This window comes from Petromyzon marinus, unplaced genomic scaffold, assembly GCF_048934315.1.
Source record: "Petromyzon marinus isolate PM22_M1 ecotype Great Lakes invasive population unplaced genomic scaffold, UKy_Petmar_22M1.pri1.0 PM_G_Scaffold_2, whole genome shotgun sequence".
In the NCBI taxonomy this organism is placed as follows: domain Eukaryota; kingdom Metazoa; phylum Chordata; class Hyperoartia; order Petromyzontiformes; family Petromyzontidae; genus Petromyzon; species Petromyzon marinus.
This window is the reverse complement of record NW_027422761.1, coordinates 2,486,573-2,509,617: the sequence shown is the minus strand read 5'-3', so window position 1 is coordinate 2,509,617 and position 23,045 is coordinate 2,486,573. Positions and strand designations below refer to the sequence as shown.

At 48.8% G+C, this 23,045-nt stretch overlaps 1 protein-coding gene across 1 annotated transcript in view; it reads left to right on the top strand.

The window, feature by feature from the left end:
• The window catches only part of LOC142912323 (uncharacterized), a 63,814-nt gene extending 44,191 nt beyond the window's left edge, over positions 1-19,623 (top strand). The window contains exons 4-11 of the mRNA XM_076060489.1: positions 4,098-4,576; positions 4,779-4,944; positions 5,697-6,056; positions 16,490-16,792; positions 17,297-17,450; positions 17,585-17,645; positions 19,103-19,204; positions 19,393-19,623. Of these exons, the coding sequence (XP_075916604.1) occupies positions 4,098-4,576; positions 4,779-4,944; positions 5,697-6,056; positions 16,490-16,792; positions 17,297-17,450; positions 17,585-17,645; positions 19,103-19,204; positions 19,393-19,440 (1,673 nt within the window). The 3' untranslated portion in view covers positions 19,441-19,623. The remainder of the gene's footprint in view (positions 1-4,097; positions 4,577-4,778; positions 4,945-5,696; positions 6,057-16,489; positions 16,793-17,296; positions 17,451-17,584; positions 17,646-19,102; positions 19,205-19,392) is intronic.
• Positions 19,624-23,045: the final 3,422 nt, after the last annotated feature.

Sequence of the window (23,045 nt, the reverse complement as noted above, 5' to 3'; positions counted from 1 at the left end):
CACTCACTCTGTGGAACAGGGGGAGATCACACAAACTCCACTCACTCTGTAGAACAGGGGGAGATCACACAAACTCCACTCACTCTGTAGAACATGGGGAGATGACACAAACTCCACTCACTCACACTGTAGGACAGGGGGAGATCATACAAACTCTACTCACACACTCTGTAGGACAGGGGGAGATCACACAAACTCCACTCACACTCACTCTGTGGAACAGGAGGAGATCACACAAACTCCGCTCACTCTGTAGACCAGGGGGAGATCACACAAACTCCACTCACTCTGTAGGACAGGGGGAGATCACACAAACTCCACTCACTCTGTAGGACAGGGGGAGATCACAAAAACTCCACTCACTCACTCTGTAGGACAGGGGGAGATCACACAAACTCCACTCACTCTGTAGGACAGGGGGAGATCACACAAACTCCACTCACACACTCTGTAGGACAGGGGGAGATCACACAAACTCCACTCACCCTGTAGGACAGGAGGATATCACACAAGCTCGACTCATTCACTCTGTAGGACAGGGGGAGATCACACAAACTCCACTCACACACTCTGTCGGACAGGGGCAGATCATACAAACTCCACTCACTCACTGTAGAACAGGGGGAGATCACACAAACTCCACTCACTCACTCTGTAGGACAGGGGGAGATCACACAAACTCCACTCACTCACTCTGTAGTACAGGGGGAGATCACACAAACTCCACTCACTCACTCTGTAGGACAGGGGGAGATCATACAAACTCCACTCACTCTGTAGGACAGGGGGAGATCACACAAACTCCACTCACTCTGTAGGACAGGGGGAGATCACACAAACTCCACTCACTCTGTAGGACAGGGGGAGATCACACAAACTCCACTCTGTAGAACAGGGGGAGATCACACAAACTCCACTCACTCTGTAGGACAGGGGGAGATCACACAAACACCACTCACTCTGTAGGAGAGGGGGAGATCACACAAACTCCACTCACTCACTCTGTAGGACAGGGGGAGATCACACAAACTCCACTCACTCACTCTGTAGGACAGGGGGAGATCACACAAACTCCACTCACTCTGTAAAACAGGGGGAGATCACACAAACTCCACACACTCACTCTGTAGGACAGGGGGAGATCACACAAACTACACTCACTCACTGTAGGACAGGGGGAGATCACACAAACTCCACTCACACACTCTGTAGGACAGGGGGAGATCACACAAACTCCACTCACTCACTCTGTAGGACAGGGGGAGATCACACAAACTCCACTCACTCACTCTGTAGTACAGGGGGAGATCACACAAACTCCACTCATTCACTCTGTAGGACAGGGGGAGATCATACAAACTCCACTCACTCTGTAAAACAGGGGGAGATCACACAAACTCCACACACTCCTTCTGTAGAACAGGGGGAGATCACACAAACTCTAATCACTCTGTAGGACAGGGGGAGATCATACAAACTCCACTCACTCTGTAGAACAGGGGGAGATCACACAAACTCCACTCACTCTGTAGAACACGGGGAGATCACACAAACTCCACTCACTCAATCTGTAGAACAGGGGGGAAATCATACAAACTCCACTCACTCTGTAGTACAGGGGGAGATTACACAAACTCCACTCACTCTGTAGAACAGGGGGAGATCACACAAACTCCACTCACACACTCTGTAGGACAGGGGGAGATCATACAAACCCCACTCACACACTCTGTAGGACAGGGGGAGATCACACAAACTCCACTCACACTCACTCTGTGGAACAGGGGGAGATCACACAAACTCCACTCACTCTGTAGAACAGGGGGAGATCACACAAACTCCACTCACTCTGTAGAACAGGGGGAGATGACACAAACTCCACTCACTCACACTGTAGGACAGGGGGAGATCATACAAACTCTACTCACACACTCTGTAGGACAGGGGGAGATCACACAAACTCCACTCACACTCACTCTGTGGAACAGGGGGAGATCACACAAACTCCGCTCACTCTGTAGAACAGGGGGAGATCTCACAAACTCCACTCACTCTGTAGGACAGGGGGAGATCACACAAACTCCACTCACTCTGTAGGACAGGGGGAGATCACAAAAACTGCACTCACTCACTCTGTAGGACAGCGGGAGATCACACAAACTCCACTCACTCTGTAGGACAGGGGGAGATCACACAAACTCCACTCACACACTCTGTAGGACAGGGGGAGATCACACAAACTCCACTCACCCTGTAGGACAGGAGGATATCACACAAGCTCGACTCATTCACTCTGTAGGACAGGGGGAGATCACACAAACTCCACTCACACACTCTGTCGGACAGGGGCAGATCATACAAACTCCACTCACTCACTGTAGAACAGGGGGAGATCACACAAACTCCACTCACTCACTCTGTAGGACAGGGGGAGATCACACAAACTGCACTCACTCACTCTGTAGTACAGGGGGAGATCACACAAACTCCACTCATTCACTCTGTAGGACAGGGGGAGATCATACAAACTCCACTCACTCTGTAAAACAGGGGGAGATCACACAAACTCCACACACTCCTTCTGTAGAACAGGGGGAGATCACACAAACTCTAATCACTCTGTAGGACAGGGGGAGATCATACAAACTCCACTCACTCTGTAGGACAGGGGGAGATCACACAAACTCCACTCACTCTGTAGGACAGGGGGAGATCACACAAACTCCACTCACTCTGTAGGACAGGGGGAGATCACACAAACTCCACTCTGTAGAACAGGGGGAGATCACACAAACTCCACTCACTCACTCTGTAGGACAGGGGGAGATCACACAAACACCACTCACTCTGTAGGACAGGGGGAGATCACACAAACTCCACTCACTCACTCTGTAGGACAGGGGGAGATCACACAAACTCCACTCACTCACTCTGTAGGACAGGGGGAGATCACACAAACTCCACTCACTCTGTAAAACAGGGGGAGATCACACAAACTCCACACACTCACTCTGTAGGACAGGGGGAGATCACACAAACTACACTCACTCACTGTAGGACAGGGGGAGATCACACAAACTCCACTCACACACTCTGTAGGACAGGGGGAGATCACACAAACTCCACTCACTCTGTAGGACAGGGGGAGATCACACAAACTCCACACACTCTGTAGGACAGGGGGAGATCACACAAACTCCACTCACTCTGTAGAACAGGGGGAGATCACACAAACTCCACTCACACACTCTGTAGGACAGGGGGAGATCACACAAACTCCACTCACTCTGTAGGACAGGGGGAGATCACACAAACTCCACACACTCTGTAGAACAGGGGGAGATCACACAAACTACACTCACTCACTGTAGGACAGGGGGAGATCACACAAACTCCACTCACACACTCTGTAGGACAGGGGGAGATCACACAAACTCCACTCACTCTGTAGGACAGGGGGAGATCACACAAACTCCACACACTCTGTAGGACAGGGGGAGATCACACAAACTCCACTCACTCTGTAGAACAGGGGGAGATCACACAAACTCCACTCACACACTCTGTAGGACAGCGGGAGATCACACAAACTACACTCACTCACTGTAGGACAGGGGGAGATCACACAAACTCCACTCACACACTCTGTAGGACAGGGGGAGATCACACAAACTCCACTCACTCTGTAGGACAGGGGGAGATCACACAAACTCCACTCACACTCACTCTGTAGGACAGGGGGAGATCACACAAACTCCACACACTCTGTAGAACACGGGGAGATCACACAAACTCCACTCACTCTGTAGGACAGGGGGAGATCACACAAACTCCACTCACTCTGTAGAACACGGGGAGATCACACAAACTCCACTCACTGTAGAACAGGGGGAGATCACACAAACTCCACTCACTCTGTAGAACACGGGGAGATCACACAAACTCCACTCACTCTGTAGAACAGGGGGAGATCACCCAAACTCCACTCACTCACTCTGTAGGACAGGGGGAGATCACACAAACTCCACACACTCTGTAGGACAGGGGGAGATCACACAAACATCCCTCGCCATGACCCCCCCTCTCCCGTGTCTCAGCTGTGCTCAGCGCTCCGTCGTTCACCCTGAGGCTCGAAAAACTGACGCTGGGGAAGGAGGAGGAGGGCGATGGTCATGGTGAGGAGGAGAAGGATGAGGAGTGCGGTGTTGTGGGTGACGATGAAGACAACGACGATGATGGCTACAACGACAACGACGATGACGATGTCCGTGACGGCGGTGATGACGACCGCCGTGACTTTAACGTTGAGGTCGATGGCGACGACTACGATGACGATGGCCGTGACGGCGGTGACGGTGACCGCCGTGACTACGAGGTCGAGGTCGATGGCGACAACCTCGACGACGATGGTCCTGGGGAGGCTGGGGAGTTGGAGGCGGTGGTTGACCGAGAGCCGGAGGTGTGGAAGCTGTCGTTGTTGGTCTCCGTCGGGCGTGGGTTGAGGACGCTGGTGTCCCACGACGTGGAGTTCCACCATCAGGTTGACATCTCGACAAGAGGCGGCGTTCGACACACGGTGAGAGGTTGCCGGAGTTGTGACGGGGGTCGGGAGGTTGTGGCGGGAGATGTGTGTGGTTGAGTGGGTGGGTGGTGATGCTGCTACTGATGATGAAGATACTACCAATGACACTACTACTGATGATGCTACTACTACTGATGATGATGCTGTTGCTGCTACTACTGCTGCTACTACTGATGATGATGATGCTTACTGCCAGGAGCGCTTCATCGGATGCCGGTACCAACACCAAATGATGCTTCTGCCGGGACGCGAGGATGAGTACTGCGTCCGCGTGAGAATAGTAGCCGACTTCCCACGGTGGAAGGCAGGGGAGTGGTCTCCACTGTCGTGTGTCTCCGTCCCTCCACCACACAGCACCGTGGGTGAGTGGGTGGCTGGGTGAATGAGTGAGAGGTATTTTTGTGCGTGTGAAGTGGGTCTCTGTGTGAGTAGCCTTGTGGGTCTCTATGAGTGGTCTATGGGTCTCTGTGTGAGTAGTCTATGGGTCTCTATGAGTAGTCTATGGGTCTCTATGAGTAGTCTATGGGTCTCTGCGTGAGTAATCTATGGGTCTCTGCGTGAGTAGTCTATGGGTCTCTGCGTGAGTAGTCTATGGGTCTCTGCGTGAGTAGTCTATGGGTCTCTGCGTGAGTAATCTATGGGTCTCTGAGTAGTCTATGGGTCTCTGCGTGAGTAGTCTATGGGTCTCTGCGTGAGTAGTCTATGGGTCTCTGCGTGAGTAGTCTATGGGTCTCTGTGTGAATAGTCTATGGGTCTCTGTGTGACTAGTCTATGGGTCTCTGTGTGAGTGGTCTATGGGTCTCTATGAGTAGTCTTTGTGTCTCTGCGTGAGAAGTCTATGGGTCTCTGTGTGAGTAGTCTATGGGTCTCTGTGTGAGTAGTCTATGGGTCTCTATGCGAGTAGTCTATGGGTCTCTGTGCGAGTAGTCTATGGGTCTCTGTGTGAGTAGTCTATGGGTCTTTGTGTGAGTAGTCTATGGGTCTCTGTGAGTAGTTTATGGGTGTCTGTGTGAGTAGTTTATGGGTCTCTGCGTGAGTAGTCTATGGGTCTCTATGAGTAGTCTATGGGTCTCTATGAGTAGTCTATGGGTGTCTGTGTGGTCTTCCCACCCAGCCCCTCGTGTGGGTGTCGAAACGGACGGCCAGGTCACGGCGGTCGTCGGCCAGAAGGTGGCGCTGCTGCGCTGCGTCCTGTGGGGTGCGGCCGTAGTGGTGGTGCAGGCCAACTGGCTGAAGGCCTCCCGTGACGACGTCTGGGCGGGGGCCAATTTGGCCACGCTCAGCCCGCTGCACGGCACGGCGTACTCCAACTCGTCCCTCGCGGACCGACTTCGGTTCCGCGTTTGGGGGCCTCCCGGCGACGTCTCGCTGGAAATGCTGGACGTGCGGGCTGGCGACGGGGGTCTCTTCCTCTGCCACGTGGCCACCTTCCCCCACGGCAACTTCGAGGGGAGGGTCAACCTCTCTGTCATCGGTGAGGATTGGCACTGCCCCACGCAGAGACCCATAGACTCATCACACAGACACCCATAGACTACTCACACAGAGACCCATAGACTCATCACGCAGAGACCCATAGACTACTCACGCAGAGACCCATAGCCTACTCACACAGACACCCATAGACTACTCACACAGAGACCCATAGACTACTCACACAGAGACCCATAGACGACTCACACAGACACCCATAGACTACTCACACAGAGACCCATAGACTACTCACACAGAGACCCATAAACTACTCACTCAGAGACCCATAGACTACTCAACACAGAGACCCATAGACTCACACAGACACCCATAGACTACTCACACAGAGACCCATAGACTACTCACAGAGAGACCCATAGACTCACACAGAGACCCATAGACTACTCACACAGAGACCCATAGACTCATCACACAGAGACCCATAGACTACTCACACAGAGACCCATAGACTACTGACACAGAGACCCATAGACGCATCACACGGAGACCCATAGACTCACACTGAGACCCATAGACTACTCACACAGACACCCATAGACTACTCACACAAAGACCCATAGACTCATCACACAGACACCCATAGACTACTCACACAGAGACCCATAGACTCATCACACAGAGACCCATAGACTCACACAGAGACCCATAGACTACTCACGCAGAGACCCATAGACTACTCACACAGACACCCATAGACTACTCACACAGACACCCATAGACTAGTCACACAGAGACCCATAGACTACTCACACAGAGACCCATAGACTACTCACACAGACACCCATAGACTACTCACACAGACTCCCATAGACTACTCACACAGAGACCCATAGACTACTCACACAGACACCCATAGACTAAATTTCGATTTAAAGCTTTCGTGACTGCAAGGATTCATCTTCTTTGGTTCTTTCGGTAAAGTCACGTAGAACGAGAATAAATAATAAATTGATAAAATAAAATAACACGATAAAATTCTCATGACGTTCTGGCCACAACACAAGCGGCCTTCATCAGGTGAAGGGACGAGACTGTCTGGAGGACAGCGCTGGAGCGAACAAAGCCATGCTCAGATCGCGACCTTTAAGCTGTGTGAGAAGAAACAAAGCGCCTTGACAAAGGAATTAGCATAGAATTTAGCATTGAAATAGCTGAGTGATTAGCTTGTGACTGGTCACAGAAATGGCTATGTTAAAGTCAAAGCATACACATCTACAGAGGCACCCCTTGACAAAGGAATTAGCATAGAATTTAACATTGAAATAGCTGAGTGATTAGCTTGTGACTGGTCACAGAAATGGCTATGTTAAAGTCAAAGCATACACATTCACAGAGGCACCTAGTGAAAATCAAACAGGAGAATTTAGCATTGAAATAATTAGGAGAATTTAGCATTGAAATAACTGAGTGATTAGCTTGTGACTGGTCACAGAAATAGCTATGTTAAAGTCAAAGCCTACACATCTGAGCTATTCACAGTAACTGGGTATACACTACACTATATAATGAAAAATACATAGTAAACCAATAAAAAACTAAAATATAAATTACCTGAATGTTATCAATAAACTCTATATATTCTCCAATCAGCTAAGCTACCACAATAAGTCGTTATATATCACAATGCTATCTGGCAAAAAAATGGGTGGATTCTTACCCTCAACTTTAGCACCACGGATAGCTACGAGCCCCGTTCAGACGGACGAGTTCACCCATGGTCGGAACGGAGGAGGGGGAGAGAGACAGCTGCGAGGCGCTGTTATACTCCATGTTGTAAACCACACCATTAACCGTGGTGTGAGAGGTATTAAGAGTCAATGCCAGCGAAAGAGCTGCGGTCTGAAGGTCATCGTAAAATACAATTAATTAAGAACGGAAATGGTTTAAAACATCTTTCCAATGGTTACTAAGCCAGAATCCATCTTCTCGGTTGAAATTGTCTCTGTGCTTGTATATGTGAATGGCCTCATGAACGAATCTCTCATAGTAGCCACTGTCATCATGGACAAAACAGAATATAACAACAAAATTCAAGAACTACTCAACGATGGCAGCTATACAAAAATAAAAAGAGATCCCACCAACAGCCTGGTTACCAAAACGAACAAAATCATCTCCGATTCAACAGCATTAATTGATCAGACCAAACAGTTCTTGTTGAAACCCTCTGCTGCCAGACCACCAAGATTATATGGCCTTCCAAAGGTACACAAAGAAGATACACCCTTACGTCCCATCGTCTCTACTATCAACTCCCCCACCTATAAATTGGCACGTTTTCTTGCTGATATACTGCGACCTTTCACTGGAAAAACCACCTCTGCGGTACTAAATTCGACTCACCTGGTATTGACAATCAAAGGCATTTCCCTGTCCCCAAACGACCTGCTTGTCAGTTTTGATGTGGTGTCCTTGTTCACCAAAGTCCCGGTACCTGACACCATCGCTATCATTGAAGACCTGGTTCATCAAGGACTGCATACTGATGTACCCCCCCTGGTGAGACATTGCTTAACCAACACATACTTCACCTGGAATGGAACTTTCTACAAACAAACTGAGGGCACCCTAATGGGCTCCCCCCTATCTCCGGTTGTAGCCAACGTATTCATGGAAAAATTTGAAACTGACGCCATCCAGACTGCCACTCTACGCCCGACCTTATGGAAGAGGTACGTGGATGACACCTTTGTCATCTGGCCACATGGCCAGCCTGCTCTAGACCAATTCCGCGACCACATCAATTCCATACACCCAGCCAACAGATTTACCATGGAGGTCGAAAAAGATGGCAAATTACCCTTTTTGGATGTCTTAATTAAAAGGACACATGATGGTTCAATGAGCCACTCTGTCTACAGGAAAGCTACCCATACAGATGCTTACTTGAAACCGGATTCCCACCACCATCCATCCCAGAAGAACTCCCTCATCAAGACTCTATACCATAGAGCCCAATGCATTTCCAACCAGGAACACATTACCAGTGAACTCAAGCACGTACACCAGGCTCTCAGGGCTAATGGTTACTCCGACTACACAATCCGCAAAGCCATCAATCCAGTCATGAAGAAGGATCCTCTTGTGGAGCCACTCAAAACCATCACCTTACCCTACACTGCAGGGGTCACTCAAAAGATCTCCAAAATCCTGAATAAACACAAGATCCAGGTCCGATTCAACACAGTACGTGAAATCCGTGATCTGGTTCCATCTGTAAAAGATGCTGTTCCAGACATACAGTGCCCGGGCGTTTACAAACTAAAGTGCCTCTGTGGTAGTAGCTACATTGGAGAAACCAAACGACATATCTCGGACCGCATCTGCGAACATAAAGCAGACTTGAAACACGGTAGAACGAACTCCTCTGCCGTGGCAGATCACTGTTATAATTCAGTGGGCTCACATGACATTGACTTCTCCAAGACGGAGGTTCTTTCCAAACCAACCGGCAACCATGAGAGATTCGTTCATGAGGCCATTCACATATACAAGCACAGAGACAATTTCAACCGAGAAGATGGATTCTGGCTTAGTAACCATTGGAAAGATTTTTTAAACCATTTACGTTCTTAATTAATTGTATTTTACAATGACCTTCAGACCGCAGCTCTTTCGCTGGCATTGACTCTTAATACCTATCACACCACGGTTAATGGTATGGTTTACAACATGGAGTATTAACAGCGCCGCGCAGCTGTCTCTCTCCCCCTCCTCTGTTCCGACCATGGATGAACTCGTCCGTCTGAACGGGGCTCGTAGCTATCAGTGGTGCTAAAGTTGAGGGTAAGAATCCACCCATTTTTTCGCCATATAGCATTGTGATATATAACGACTTATTGTTGGTAGCTTAGCTGATTGGAGAATATAGAGTTTATTGATAACATTGGGGTAATTTATATTTTAGTTTTTTATTGGTTTACTATGTAGTATTCATTATATAGTGTAGTGTATACCCAGTTACTGTGAATTGCTCAGATGTGTAGGCTTTGACTTTAACATAGCCATTTCTGTGACCAGTCACAAGCTAATCACTCAGTTATTTCAATGCTAAATTCTCCTAGTTATTTCAATGCTAAATTATCCTGTTTGATTTGTACTAGGTGCCTCTGTGAATGTGTATGCTTTGACTTTAACATAGCCATTTCTGTGACCAGTCACAAGCTAATCACTCAGCCATTTCAATGCTAAATTCTATGCTAATTCCTTTGTCAAGGCGCTTTGTTTCTTCTCACAGCTTAAAGGTTGCGATCTCAGCGTGGCTTTGTTCGCTCCAGCGCTGTCCTCCAGACAGTCTCGTCCCTTCACCTGATGAAGGCCGCTTGTGTTGTGGCCGAAACGTCGTGAGAATTTTATTGCGTTTTTTTTATTTTATAAATGTATTATTTTATTCTCATTCTACGTGACTTTACCGAAAGAACCAAAGAAGACCCATATACTACTCACACAGAGACCCATAGACTACTCACACAGAGACCCACAGACTCACACAAAGACCCATAGACTACTCACATAGAGACCCATAGACTACTCACACAGAGACCCATAGACTCACCACACAGACACCCATAGACTACTCACACAGAGACCCATAGACTACTCACAGAGAGACCCATAGACTCACACAGAGACCCATAGACTACTCACACAGAGACCCATAGACTCATCACACAGAGACCCATAGACTACTCACACAGAGACCCATAGACTACTCACACAGAGACCCCTAGACTACTCACACAGACACCCATAGACTACTCACACAGAGACCCATAGACTACTGACACAGAGACCCATAGACTCATCACACGGAGACCCATAGACTCACACTGAGACCCATAGACTACTCACACAGACACCCATAGACTACTCACACAGAGACCCATAGACTCATCACACAGACACCCATAGACTACTCACACGGAGACCCATAGACTCATCACACAGAGACCCATAGACTCACACAGAGACCCATAGACTACTCACGCAGAGACCCATAGACTACTCACACAGACACCCATAGACTAGTCACACAGAGACCCATAGACTACTCACACAGAGACCCATAGACTACTCACACAGACACCCATAGACTACTCACACAGACACCCATAGACTACTCACACAGAGACCCATAGACTACTCACACAGACTCCCATAGACTACTCACACAGAGACCCATAGACTACTCACACAGACACCCATAGACTAAATTTCCATTTAAAGCTTTCGTGACTGCAAGGATTCATCTTCTTTGGTTCTTTCGGTAAAGTCACGTAGAACGAGAATAAATAATGAATTGATAAAATAAAATAACACAATAAAATTCTCATGACGTTCTGGCCACAACACAAGCGGCCTTCATCAGGTGAAGGGACGAGACTGTCTGGAGGACAGCGCTGGAGCGAACAAAGCCATGCTCAGATCGCGACCTTTAAGCTGTGTGAGAAGAAACAAAGCGCCTTGACAAAGGAATTAGCATAGAATTTAGCATTGAAATAGCTGAGTGATTAGCTTGTGACTGGTCACAGAAATGGCTATGTTAAAGTCAAAGCATACACATCTACAGAGGCACCCCTTGACAAAGGAATTAGCATAGAATTTAACATTGAAATAGCTGAGTGATTAGCTTGTGACTGGTCACAGAAATGGCTATGTTAAAGTCAAAGCATACACATTCACAGAGGCACCTAGTGAAAATCAAACAGGAGAATTTAGCATTGAAATAATTAGGAGAATTTAGCATTGAAATAACTGAGTGATTAGCTTGTGACTGGTCACAGAAATAGCTATGTTAAAGTCAAAGCCTACACATCTGAGCTATTCACAGTAACTGGGTATATACTACACTATATAATGAAAACTACATAGTAAACCAATAAAAAACTAAAATATAAATTACCTCAATGTTATCAATAAACTCTATATATTCTCCAATCAGCTAAGCTACCACAATAAGTCGTTATATAGCACAATGCTATCTGGCGAAAAAATGGGTGGATTCTTACCCTCAACTTTAGCACCACGGATAGCTACGAGCCCCGTTCAGACGGACGAGTTCACCCATGGTCGGAACGGAGGAGGGGGAGAGAGACAGCTGCGAGGCGCTGTTATACTCCATGTTGTAAACCACACCATTAACCGTGGTGTGAGAGGTATTAAGAGTCAATGCCAGCGAAAGAGCTATGGTCTGAAGGTCATCGTAAAATACAATTAATTAAGAACGGAAATGGTTTTAAACATCTTTCCAATGGTTACTAAGCCAGAATCCATCTTCTCGGTTGAAATTGTCTCTGTCCTTGTATATGTGAATGGCCTCATGAACGAATCTCTCATGGTAGCCACTGTCATCATGGACAAAACAGAATATAACAACAAAATTCAAGAACTACTCAACGATGGCAGCTATACAAAAATAAAAAGAGATCCCACCAACAGCCTGGTTACCAAAACGAACAAAATCATCTCCGATTCAACAGCATTAATTGATCAGACCAAACAGTTCTTGTTGAAACCCTCTGCTGCCAGACCACCAAGATTATATGGCCTTCCAAAGGTACACAAAGAAGATACACCCTTACGTCCCATCGTCTCTACTATCAACTCCCCCACCTATAAACTGGCACGTTTTCTTGCTGATATACTGCGACCTTTCACTGGAAAAACCACCTCTGCGGTACTAAATTCGACTCACCTGGTATTGACAATCAAAGGCATTTCCCTGTCCCCAGACGACCTGCTTGTCAGTTTTGATGTGGTGTCCTTGTTCACCAAAGTCCCGGTACCTGACACCATCGCTATCATTGAAGACCTGGTTCATCAAGGACTGCATACTGATGTACCCCCCCTGGTGAGACATTGCTTAACCAACACATACTTCACCTGGAATGGAACTTTCTACAAACAAACTGAGGGCACCCTAATGGGCTCCCCCCTATCTCCGGTTGTAGCCAACGTATTCATGGAAAAATTTGAAACTGACGCCATCCAGACTGCCACTCTACGCCCGACCTTATGGAAGAGGTACGTGGATGACACCTTTGTCATCTGGCCACATGGCCAGTCTGCTCTAGACCAATTCCGCGACCACATCAATTCCATACAACCAGCCAACAGATTTACCATGGAGGTCGAAAAAGATGGCAAATTACCATTTTTGGATGTCTTAATTAAAAGGACACATGATGGTTCAATGAGCCACTCTGTCTACAGGAAAGCTACCCATACAGATGCTTACTTGAAACCGGATTCCCACCACCATCCATCCCAGAAGAACTCCCTCATCAAGACTCTATACCATAGAGCCCAATGCATTTCCAACCAGGAACACATTACCAGTGAACTCAAGCACGTACACCAGGCTCTCAGGGCTAATGGTTACTCCGACTACACAATCCGCAAAGCCATCACTCCAGTCATGAAGAAGGATCCTCTTGTGGAGCCACTCAAAACCATCACCTTACCCTACATTGCAGGGGTCACTCAAAAGATCTCCAAAATCCTGAATAAACACAAGATCCAGGTCCGATTCAACACAGTACGTAAAATCCGTGATCTGGTTCCATCTGTAAAAGATGCTGTTCCAGACATACAGTGCCCGGGCATTTACAAACTAAAGTGCCTCTGTGGTAGTAGCTACATTGGAGAAACCAAACGACATATCTCGGACCGCATCTGCGAACATAAAGCAGACTTGAAACACGGTAGAACGAACTCCTCTGCCGTGGCAGATCACTGTTATAATTCAGTGGGCTCACATGACATTGCCTTCTCCAAGACGGAGGTTCTTTCCAAACCAACCGGCAACCATGAGAGATTCGTTCATGAGGCCATTCACATATACAAGCACAGAGACAATTTCAACCGAGAAGATGGATTCTGGCTTAGTAACCATTGGAAAGATTTTTTAAACCATTTCCGTTCTTAATTCATTGTATTTTACGATGACCTTCAGACCGCAGCTCTTTCGCTGGCATTGACTCTTAATACCTATCACACCACGGTTAATGGTATGGTTTACAACATGGAGTATTAACAGCGCCGCGCAGCTGTCTCTCTCCCCCTCCTCTGTTCCGACCATGGATGAACTCGTCCGTCTGAACGGGGCTCGTAGCTATCAGTGGTGCTAAAGTTGAGGGTAAGAATCCACCCATTTTTTCGCCATATAGCATTGTGATATATAACGACCTATTGTTGGTAGCTTAGCTGATTGGAGAATATAGAGTTTATTGATAACATCGGGGTAATTTATATTTTAGTTTTTTATTGGTTTACTATGTAGTATTCATTATATAGTGTAGTGTATACCCAGTTACTGTGAATTGCTCAGATGTGTAGGCTTTGACTTTAACATAGCCATTTCTGTGACCAGTCACAAGCTAATCACTCAGTTATTTCAATGCTAAATTCTCCTAGTTATTTCAATGCTAAATTATCCTGTTTGATTTGTACTAGGTGCCTCTGTGAATGTGTATACTTTGACTTTAACATAGCCATTTCTGTGACCAGTCACAAGCTAATCACTCAGCCATTTCAATGCTAAATTCTATGCTAATTCCTTTGTCAAGGCGCTTTGTTTCTTCTCACAGCTTAAAGGTTGCGATCTCAGCGTGGCTTTGTTCGCTCCAGCGCTGTCCTCCAGACAGTCTCGTCCCTTCACCTGATGAAGGCCGCTTGTGTTGTGGCCGAAACGTCGTGAGAATTTTATTGCGTTTTTTTATTTGATAAATTTATTATTTTATTCTCATTCTACGTGACTTTACCGAAATAACCAAAGAAGACCCATAGACTACTCACACAGAGACCCATAAACTACTCACACAGAGACCCACAGACTCACACAGAGACCCATAGACTACTCACATAGAGACCCATAGACTACTCACACAGAGACACACAGACTCACACAGAGACCCATAGACTACTCACACAGAGACCCATAGACTACTCACACAGAGACCCATAGACTCATCACACAGACACCCATAGACTACTCACAGAGAGACCCATAGACTCACACAGAGACCCATAGACTCATCACACAGACACCCATAGACTACTCACACAGAGACCCATAGACTCACACAGAGACCCATAGACTCATCACACCGAGACCCATAGACTACTCACATAGAGACCCATAGACTACTCACACAGAGACCCATAGACTCACCACACAGACACCCATAGACTACTCACACAGATACCCATAGACTACTCACACAGAGACCCATAGACTCATCACACAGACACCCATAGACTACTCACACAGAGACCCATAGACTACTCACACAGAGACCCATAGACTCACACAGACACCCATAGACTCACACAGAGACCCATAGACCACTCACACAGAGACCCATAGACTCACACAGAGACCCATAGACTCATCATACAGACACCCATAGCCTACTCACACAGACACCCGTAGACTACTCACACAGAGACCCATAGACTCACACAGAGACCCATAGACTACTCACACAGAGACCCATAGACTCATCACACAGACACCCATAGACTACTCACACAGACACCCATAGACTTCTCAGACAGAGACCCATAGACTCACAGAGACCCAAAGCTGATGTAGATGCTACTGGTTCTTCACGTTCTGCAGATGTAGATGCCACTGGTTCTTCACGTTCTGCAGATGTAGATGCCACTGGTTCTTCACGTTCTGCAGCTGTAGATGCCATTTGTTCTTCACCTTTTACAGATGTAGATTACACTAATTCTTCACGCTCTGCAGATGTAGATGCCACTGGTTCTTCACGCTCTGCAGATGTAGATGCCACTAATTCTTCACGTTCTGCAGATGTAGATGCCACTGGTTCTTCACGTTCTGCAGATGTAGATGCCACTGGTTCTTCACGTTCTACAGATGTAGATGCCGCTGGTTCTTCACGCTCTGCAGATGTAGATGCCACTGGTTCTTCACGTTCAGCAGATGTAGATGCCACTGATTCTTCACGTTCTGCAGATTAGATGCCGCTGGTTCTTCACGCTCTGCAGATGTAGATGCCACTGGTTCTTCACTGTCTGCAGATGTAGATGCCACTGGTTCTTCACGCTCTGCAGATGTAGATGCCACTGGTTCTTCATGTTCTGCAGATGTAGAGGCCACTGGTTCTTCGCGTTCTGTAGATGTAGATGCCACTGGTTCTTCACGTTCTACAGATGTAGATGCCACTGGTTCTTCACGTTCTGCAGATGTAGATGCCACTGGTTCTTCACGTTCTACAGATGTAGATCCCACTGGTTCTTCACGTTCTGCAGATGTAGATGCCACTGGTTCTTCACATTCTGTAGATGTAGATGGCACTGGTTCTTTACGTTCTGCAGATGTACATGTCACTGGTTTTTCGTATTATGTTGATATTAATGTCACTGGTTCTTCTCGTTTTGCAGATGTAGATGCCACTGGTTCTTCACCTTCTGGAGATGTAGATGCCACTGGTTCTTCACCTTCTGGAGATGTAGATGCCACTGGTTCTTCACGTTCTACAGATGTAGAGGCCACTGGTTCTTCACGTTCTGCCACTGGTTCTTCACGTTCTACAGATGTAAATGACACTGGATCTTCACGTTCTACAGATGTAAATGACACTGGATCTTCACGTTCTACCGATGTAGACGCCACCACCGCCGTCTGTTGCACGCCGGTTGAACTCACGACTTTCGGTCTGAACAGGCAACTGGACACACGAACAGGTTTGTTCGCATCTCTGAATGTTGCATGTGTGTGTGTCCGTGTACATTTGTGCGTGCATGCACGTGTGTTGCTGCGTGTCTGTCCGTGTGCGTGTGCATGGTTGTCTGTCCGTATGCGTGTGTGTGTGTGTGCGTGCGTGTCCGCGTGCGTGCGTGTGTGTGTGTGCGTGCGTGTCCGTGTGTGTGTGTGCGTGTCCGTGTGTGTGTCCGTGTGTGTTTCCCTGTTCTGGCCACCCATCCCCTCGTTTGTCACAATCACGGCCTTCACAGCTGCTGATACTCGCTAACGGCACCCGCCCCGACAGTCCGCCGGGGCCTTTATGGGGGAGACTTTGTCTCCGTCCGTCCCTTCGTCTCGCTCCCTCGACCCGCAACGCCCGGGTGCGAGCGCCACGAGCCTCGAAGCGCACCTAGCCTGGCGCGTGTGGTCATCGCGGCGGTTGTTGTCGTCGTGCTACGGCGGCACGCTGACGCCACGCGGGGGATCGTTGTTGTGCCACGCAGAGAAGGCGGCGGCGGCGGGCCGGGCCAGCTGGGCCGCTCCGGCCGCGATCCTCGCCGTGTCCCTTGCCCTGGTGGCCACGCTGCTGCTGCTGCTGCTCTACCGCCGCCGACGCCGCCGGCAGCAGCAGCATTGGCAGGAGCCCTGGGGCCCCACGTGAGTCGCTCGCTTCTCTCGGACATGGGGCGGACGTCGGCGGTGCCCGCGGGGTCATCTTTGTGACGACCTGCCGCTGTGCCCCCCCTCACCACCCCCCCCCCACTACCCCCTCACTACCCACATGCGTGCAGGGAGGATTCCCCCACTCTCCCCAAGGCACCGCGGAGAAACGCGGAGGGCGACCGTGGCTACGTGAGTGGCACACCGCCAGGACACAGAGGGGTGTATAGTGTAGTGTATAGTGTAGTGTGTAGTGTAGTGTGTAGTGTAGTGTATAGTGTAGTGTGTAGTGTAGTGTATAGTTTAGTGTGTAGTGTAGTGTATAGTTTAGTGTGTAGTGTAGTGTATAGTGTAGTGTATAGTGTAGTGTATAGTAGTGTATAGTGTAGTGTGCAGTGTAGTGTATAGTGTAGTGTGTAGTGTATAGTGTAGTGTATAGTGTAGTGTATAGTGTAGTGTATACTAGTGTAGTGTGTATAGTATAGTGTAGTGTATAGTAGTGTAGTGTATAGTAGTGTGTAGTGTAGTGTATCGTGTAGTGTATAGTGTAGTGTATAGTAGTGTAGTGTATAGTGTAGTGTATAGTGTAGTGTATATATAGACACACTTAGACTCGACCTAAAGCTTTCGTGACTGCAGGAATTAATTTTCTTTGGGTCTTTCGGTAATGTTGTGCCCACTTCGTTTATCACCCTTGGGCTACACCCAACTTTAAAACTTTAAAACAGCCTGCTGCCTGCTCAGCAGCTTTCTTACCCCTCGTTTCTCCTCCTGATGACGATTGCCAAAATAATACCCACAGACTCACCACACAGAGACCCACAGACTCACCACACAGAGACCCATAGACTCACCACACAGAGACCCATAGACTCACCACACAGAGACCCATAGACTCACCACACAGAGACCCATAGACTCACCACACAGAGACCCATAGACTCACAACACAGAGACCCATAGACTCACCACACAGACACCCACAGACTCACCACACAGACCCACAGACTCACCACACAGACACCCACAGACTCACCACACAGACACCCACAGACTCACCACACAGAGACCCACAGACTCACCACACAGACACCCACAGACTCACCACACAGACACCCACAGACTCACCACACAGAGACCCACAGACTCACCACACAGAGACCCATAGACTCACCACACAGAGACCCACAGACTCACCACACAGAGACCCACAGACTCACAACACAGAGACCCACAGACTCACCACACAGAGACCCACAGACTCGCCACACAGAGACCCACAGACTCACCACACAGAGACCCATAGACTCACCACACAGAGACCCACTGACTCACCACACAGACACCCACAGACTCACCACACAGACACCCACAGACTCACCACACAGAGACCCACAGACTCACCACACAGAGACCCATAGACTCACCACACAGAGACCCACAGACTCACCACACAGAGACCCACAGACTCACAACACAGAGACCCACAGACTCACCACACAGAGACCCACAGACTCGCCACACAGAGACCCACAGACTCACCACACAGAGACCCATAGACTCACCACACAGAGACCCACTGACTCACCACACAGAGACCCACAGACTCACCACACACTGTGCGTGTTGTGGGGATGCTCCGTGTGTAGTTGCTAACGCTAGAGAGTGGCAACACGGCGGATATGGAGCTGCACGAGTTGCCACCGCAGCCTCAGCACCAAGACAGCGGAGCTGGCAGCTACGACTACACGGTGAGGAGGGGTGGGTGGCGAGCGAGCGGTGAGCGAGCGGTGAGCGAGCGGTGAGTGAGTGTCCGCCCACATCACCGATGCTCCTGCTTAGGCTGAGTGAGCGATCCGCTTCTGGCCACCCCAGTGGGTGGGTGGGGGGTGGGGGTGGGGTCGGTCACCGTCTCTCTAATTTATTCCGACCCCCGCAGGTTTTCACAGACGAAGATGACGACGAGGAGTGGAAGGAAGATTTTTGAGAAGCGGCTCGGGGTGGGGGGCGGGGGGGAGCGAGAGTGCTCCACCTTGCCGTGCTCCACCTTGCCGTGCTCCACCTTGCCGTGCTCCACCTTGCCGTGCCCCACCTTGCCGTGGTTGCCGGCGGCAACGCCGGGGATTGTCGCTTCGCGAGCGGGTGAACACCCCCCCCCCCCCCGAAAGAACCAAGAAGAATTGTTGTTGTTTGATCCCAACTGAGCGATGTTTTTCAGCATTGGGGGATATTTGCCTCGTGCCGGTTACAATCGGTGCCCCGAGTTTGGCTTTTCACTTTTTTTTTTTGGGTGGGGTGGGGGTGGGAATTTTGTTTTACGAAAGAGCTCTCCGTTAACCGGACGCAGTGTTTTTGTTATTTTATTTTAGTCTTCGCGACGGTCTCTCACCTCCCAGCGCTTTCCCCCGGCGTTGGTGTGCCGCTGGACGGGAGGCGACTGGGCGTCGTGCCAGGGAGCCAGGGAGAGGGGGGTGGGGTGGGGGGTGGGGGGAGAATTTAAATTCTCCCTCGCGTGGCCGGGGGTCAACGAGCAGCGACATTGGCACGGTCCGTCGCGACGTCCGGCACCGAGAGGGAGTTCCGCGTGTTTATATTATTGTTTTACCGGGGCGACAAGCGGCGTCACGATGGCGCGTACAACGCCGTGAGCCTTCGTGCGCCACGTCAGCGTCTCGGTTTTTTTATTTCTCCCCGAACCCGGCCAGTTTCATCGGCCGCTCCCGCGATGCCGCAGCACTTTCGTAGTTTGACACTGTTGGTTTTCGGCGAGCCGATATCAGCCGGGTTAGTTTGTGTGAATGAATAAATGCACAAATGTGGCTGTCGCCTGACGAAGCTGGTTGTTGTGATTGCTGGCGAAATGTCACGGTGTCCAGAGTGCAAATGTTGTTGCTTGGCTCGCTAACCCACCAGTGTGATGTGCTAGTGTACTACACTACACACTACACTATGCATTACACTATACACTTCACTATATATACTACACTATACTATACACTACACTATACACTACACTATACATTACACTATACACTACACTATACACTACACTATACTCTACACTATACAATACACTGTACACTACACTATACACTACTATACACTACACGATACACTACACTATACACTACACTATACACTATACACTACACCATACACTACACTATACACAGGTTGAAATTGTGTCTGCTGTGTATATGGATGGCTTCATGAACGAATCTTTGTTGATGGCCATCGTCTTAGAGAAATCAACTTCGTGTGAGCCAGCCGTAGTATTAAAATAATCATCAGCCACGGTAGAAGCGTTGGTCCTACCGTGTTACCAAATCTGCCTTCTGCTCACGAACACGGTCCGAGACACGTCGCTTAGTTTCCCCAATGTAACTGCAGACACAGCTTAGTTTGTAGACGCCGGGATATTGCATGTCAGGAATCTTGTCTTTCACAGATGGGATCAGATCGCGAATTTTATGTACTGTGTTAAATCGTACCTGGATCTTGTGTTTGTTCATGATTTTGGAAATCCTTTTGGTTACCCCTGCTATGTATGGCAGGGTGATGGTTTTTATTGGATCCTCAGATGGCTCCTTCCTCACGTACTCTTTGGTTCTATTCGGTAAAGTCACGTAGGTTAAAAAAATAAAACAACAAAAATCACGACGTTTCGGGCCACAACACAAGCGGCCTTCATCAGGTGAAGGGACCGGGCTGTCTCGAGGACAGAGCTGGAGTGAAACACAGCCACGCTCAGGCCGCGACCTTTAAGCTGTGTGCGAGGAAACAAGGTGCCTTGACAAAGGAATTAGCGTAAAAAAATAGCATTTGATTGGCCGACTTAGCATGATGAACGGTGTACATGCGGGTGCACATGCCGGTTGGCGCGGGGGGGGGGGGGGGGGGGGAGGGGGAGTTTACATATTGATGGTGTGAAAAGAGAATTTTTAAGAACTGCGAAAGTTTGGGGTACCACTACTTTGCGGATTGTGTAGTCAGACAATCCATTCGCCTTGAGGGCTTGGTGTACGTGTTTTGAGTTCACTGGTCAGGCGTTCGTGGCCGGAGATGCACTGAGCTCTGTGGTGTAGCGTTTTGACGAGGAAATTCTTCCGGGATGGATGGTGCTGGGATTCGGGTTTTAGGTAGCCGTCAGTCTGGGTTACTCTCCTGTAGACAGAATGGCTCATTGAGCCATCTGGTCTCTCTTTGATTGAGACATACAAGAAAGGTAGCATGCCATCCGTTTCTACCTCCGTGGTGAATTTGATGGCTGGGTTTATGGAATTGATGTGGTTGAGGAATTTTATTTTGAGCCGGTCGGCCATGTGGCCAGATGACAAACGTGTCATCCACATAGCTCTTCCACAAGGACGGACGTAGAGTGGATGCCTGGATGGCGTCCGTCTCAAAAATTTTCCATAAAAACATTGGCCACAACCGGTAATAAGGGAGAACCCATAGGGGTGCCTTCAACTTGTTTGTCGAATGTTCCATTCCGGGTGAGGCAGTGTCTCGCCAGGACCGGTACATCGGCATTCAATCCTCGTTGGACCAAATCCTCAATGATTGCAATGGGTATCGGGCACAGGAACTTTGGTGAACAAAGAAACTACATCGAAACTGACGAGTAAGTCACCTGGGAACAGTGAGATGTCTTTCATTGACGATACCAGGTGAGCTGAGTTAAGTACAGAAGAGGTGGTCTTACCAGTGAATGGCTGAAGGTCTCAGATATCGGGCCAGTTCGTAGGTGGGTGAGCCAATGGTGGAGACGATGGGACGGAGTGGTGTACCTTCTTTATGGATTTTTGGTAAGCCATATAATCTGGGTGGTCTAGCAGCAGAAGGTTTTAAGGAAAACCGTTTTGGTCTGTTCAATTAATGAAGCTGAATCAGTGATGATGCTGTTCGTTTTTGTAACGAGGCTGTTGGTGGGATCTCTTTAATTTTTTTGTGTAGCTACCATCATTAAGTAGCTCCTGAATTGTTATTGTTCTATGTGATTTTGTCCATGATGACCGTGGCATTGCCCTTATCGGCTGAGAGGATCACGATATCATCTCTCTTTTTCAATTGAGATTATACATGTATTTATTTACTGCCAAGATGGCGCCGATGATGGCAGCCTCGGCCGGTTGGTGCGCCCTGTTTTGTCCAGTTTTGTCTTGAGAGGGGCTTGCTGTTCAACACACTCGTGCTGGTGAGAGAGGCCTGCTGTTCATCACACCCGTGATGGTGAGAGAGGCCTGCTGTTCAGTACACCCGTGTTGAGGGGCCTGCTGTTCAGCACACCCTTGCTGGTGAGAGAGGCTTGCTGTTGAGAGGCCTGCTGTTCAGCACACCTGCGCTGGTGAGAGAGGCCTGCTGTTGAGGGGCCTGCTTTTCAGCACACCCGTGCTGGTGAGAGGGGCCTGCTGTTCAACACACCCGTGTTGAGGGGCCTGCTGTTCAGCACACCCGTGCTGGTGAGAGGGGCCTGCTGTTCATCACATCCGTGTTGGTGAGAGGGGCCTGCTGTTCAGCACAACCGTGCTGGTGAGAGAGGCCTGCTGTTCAGCATACCCGTGTTGAGGGGCCTGCTTTTCAGCACACCCG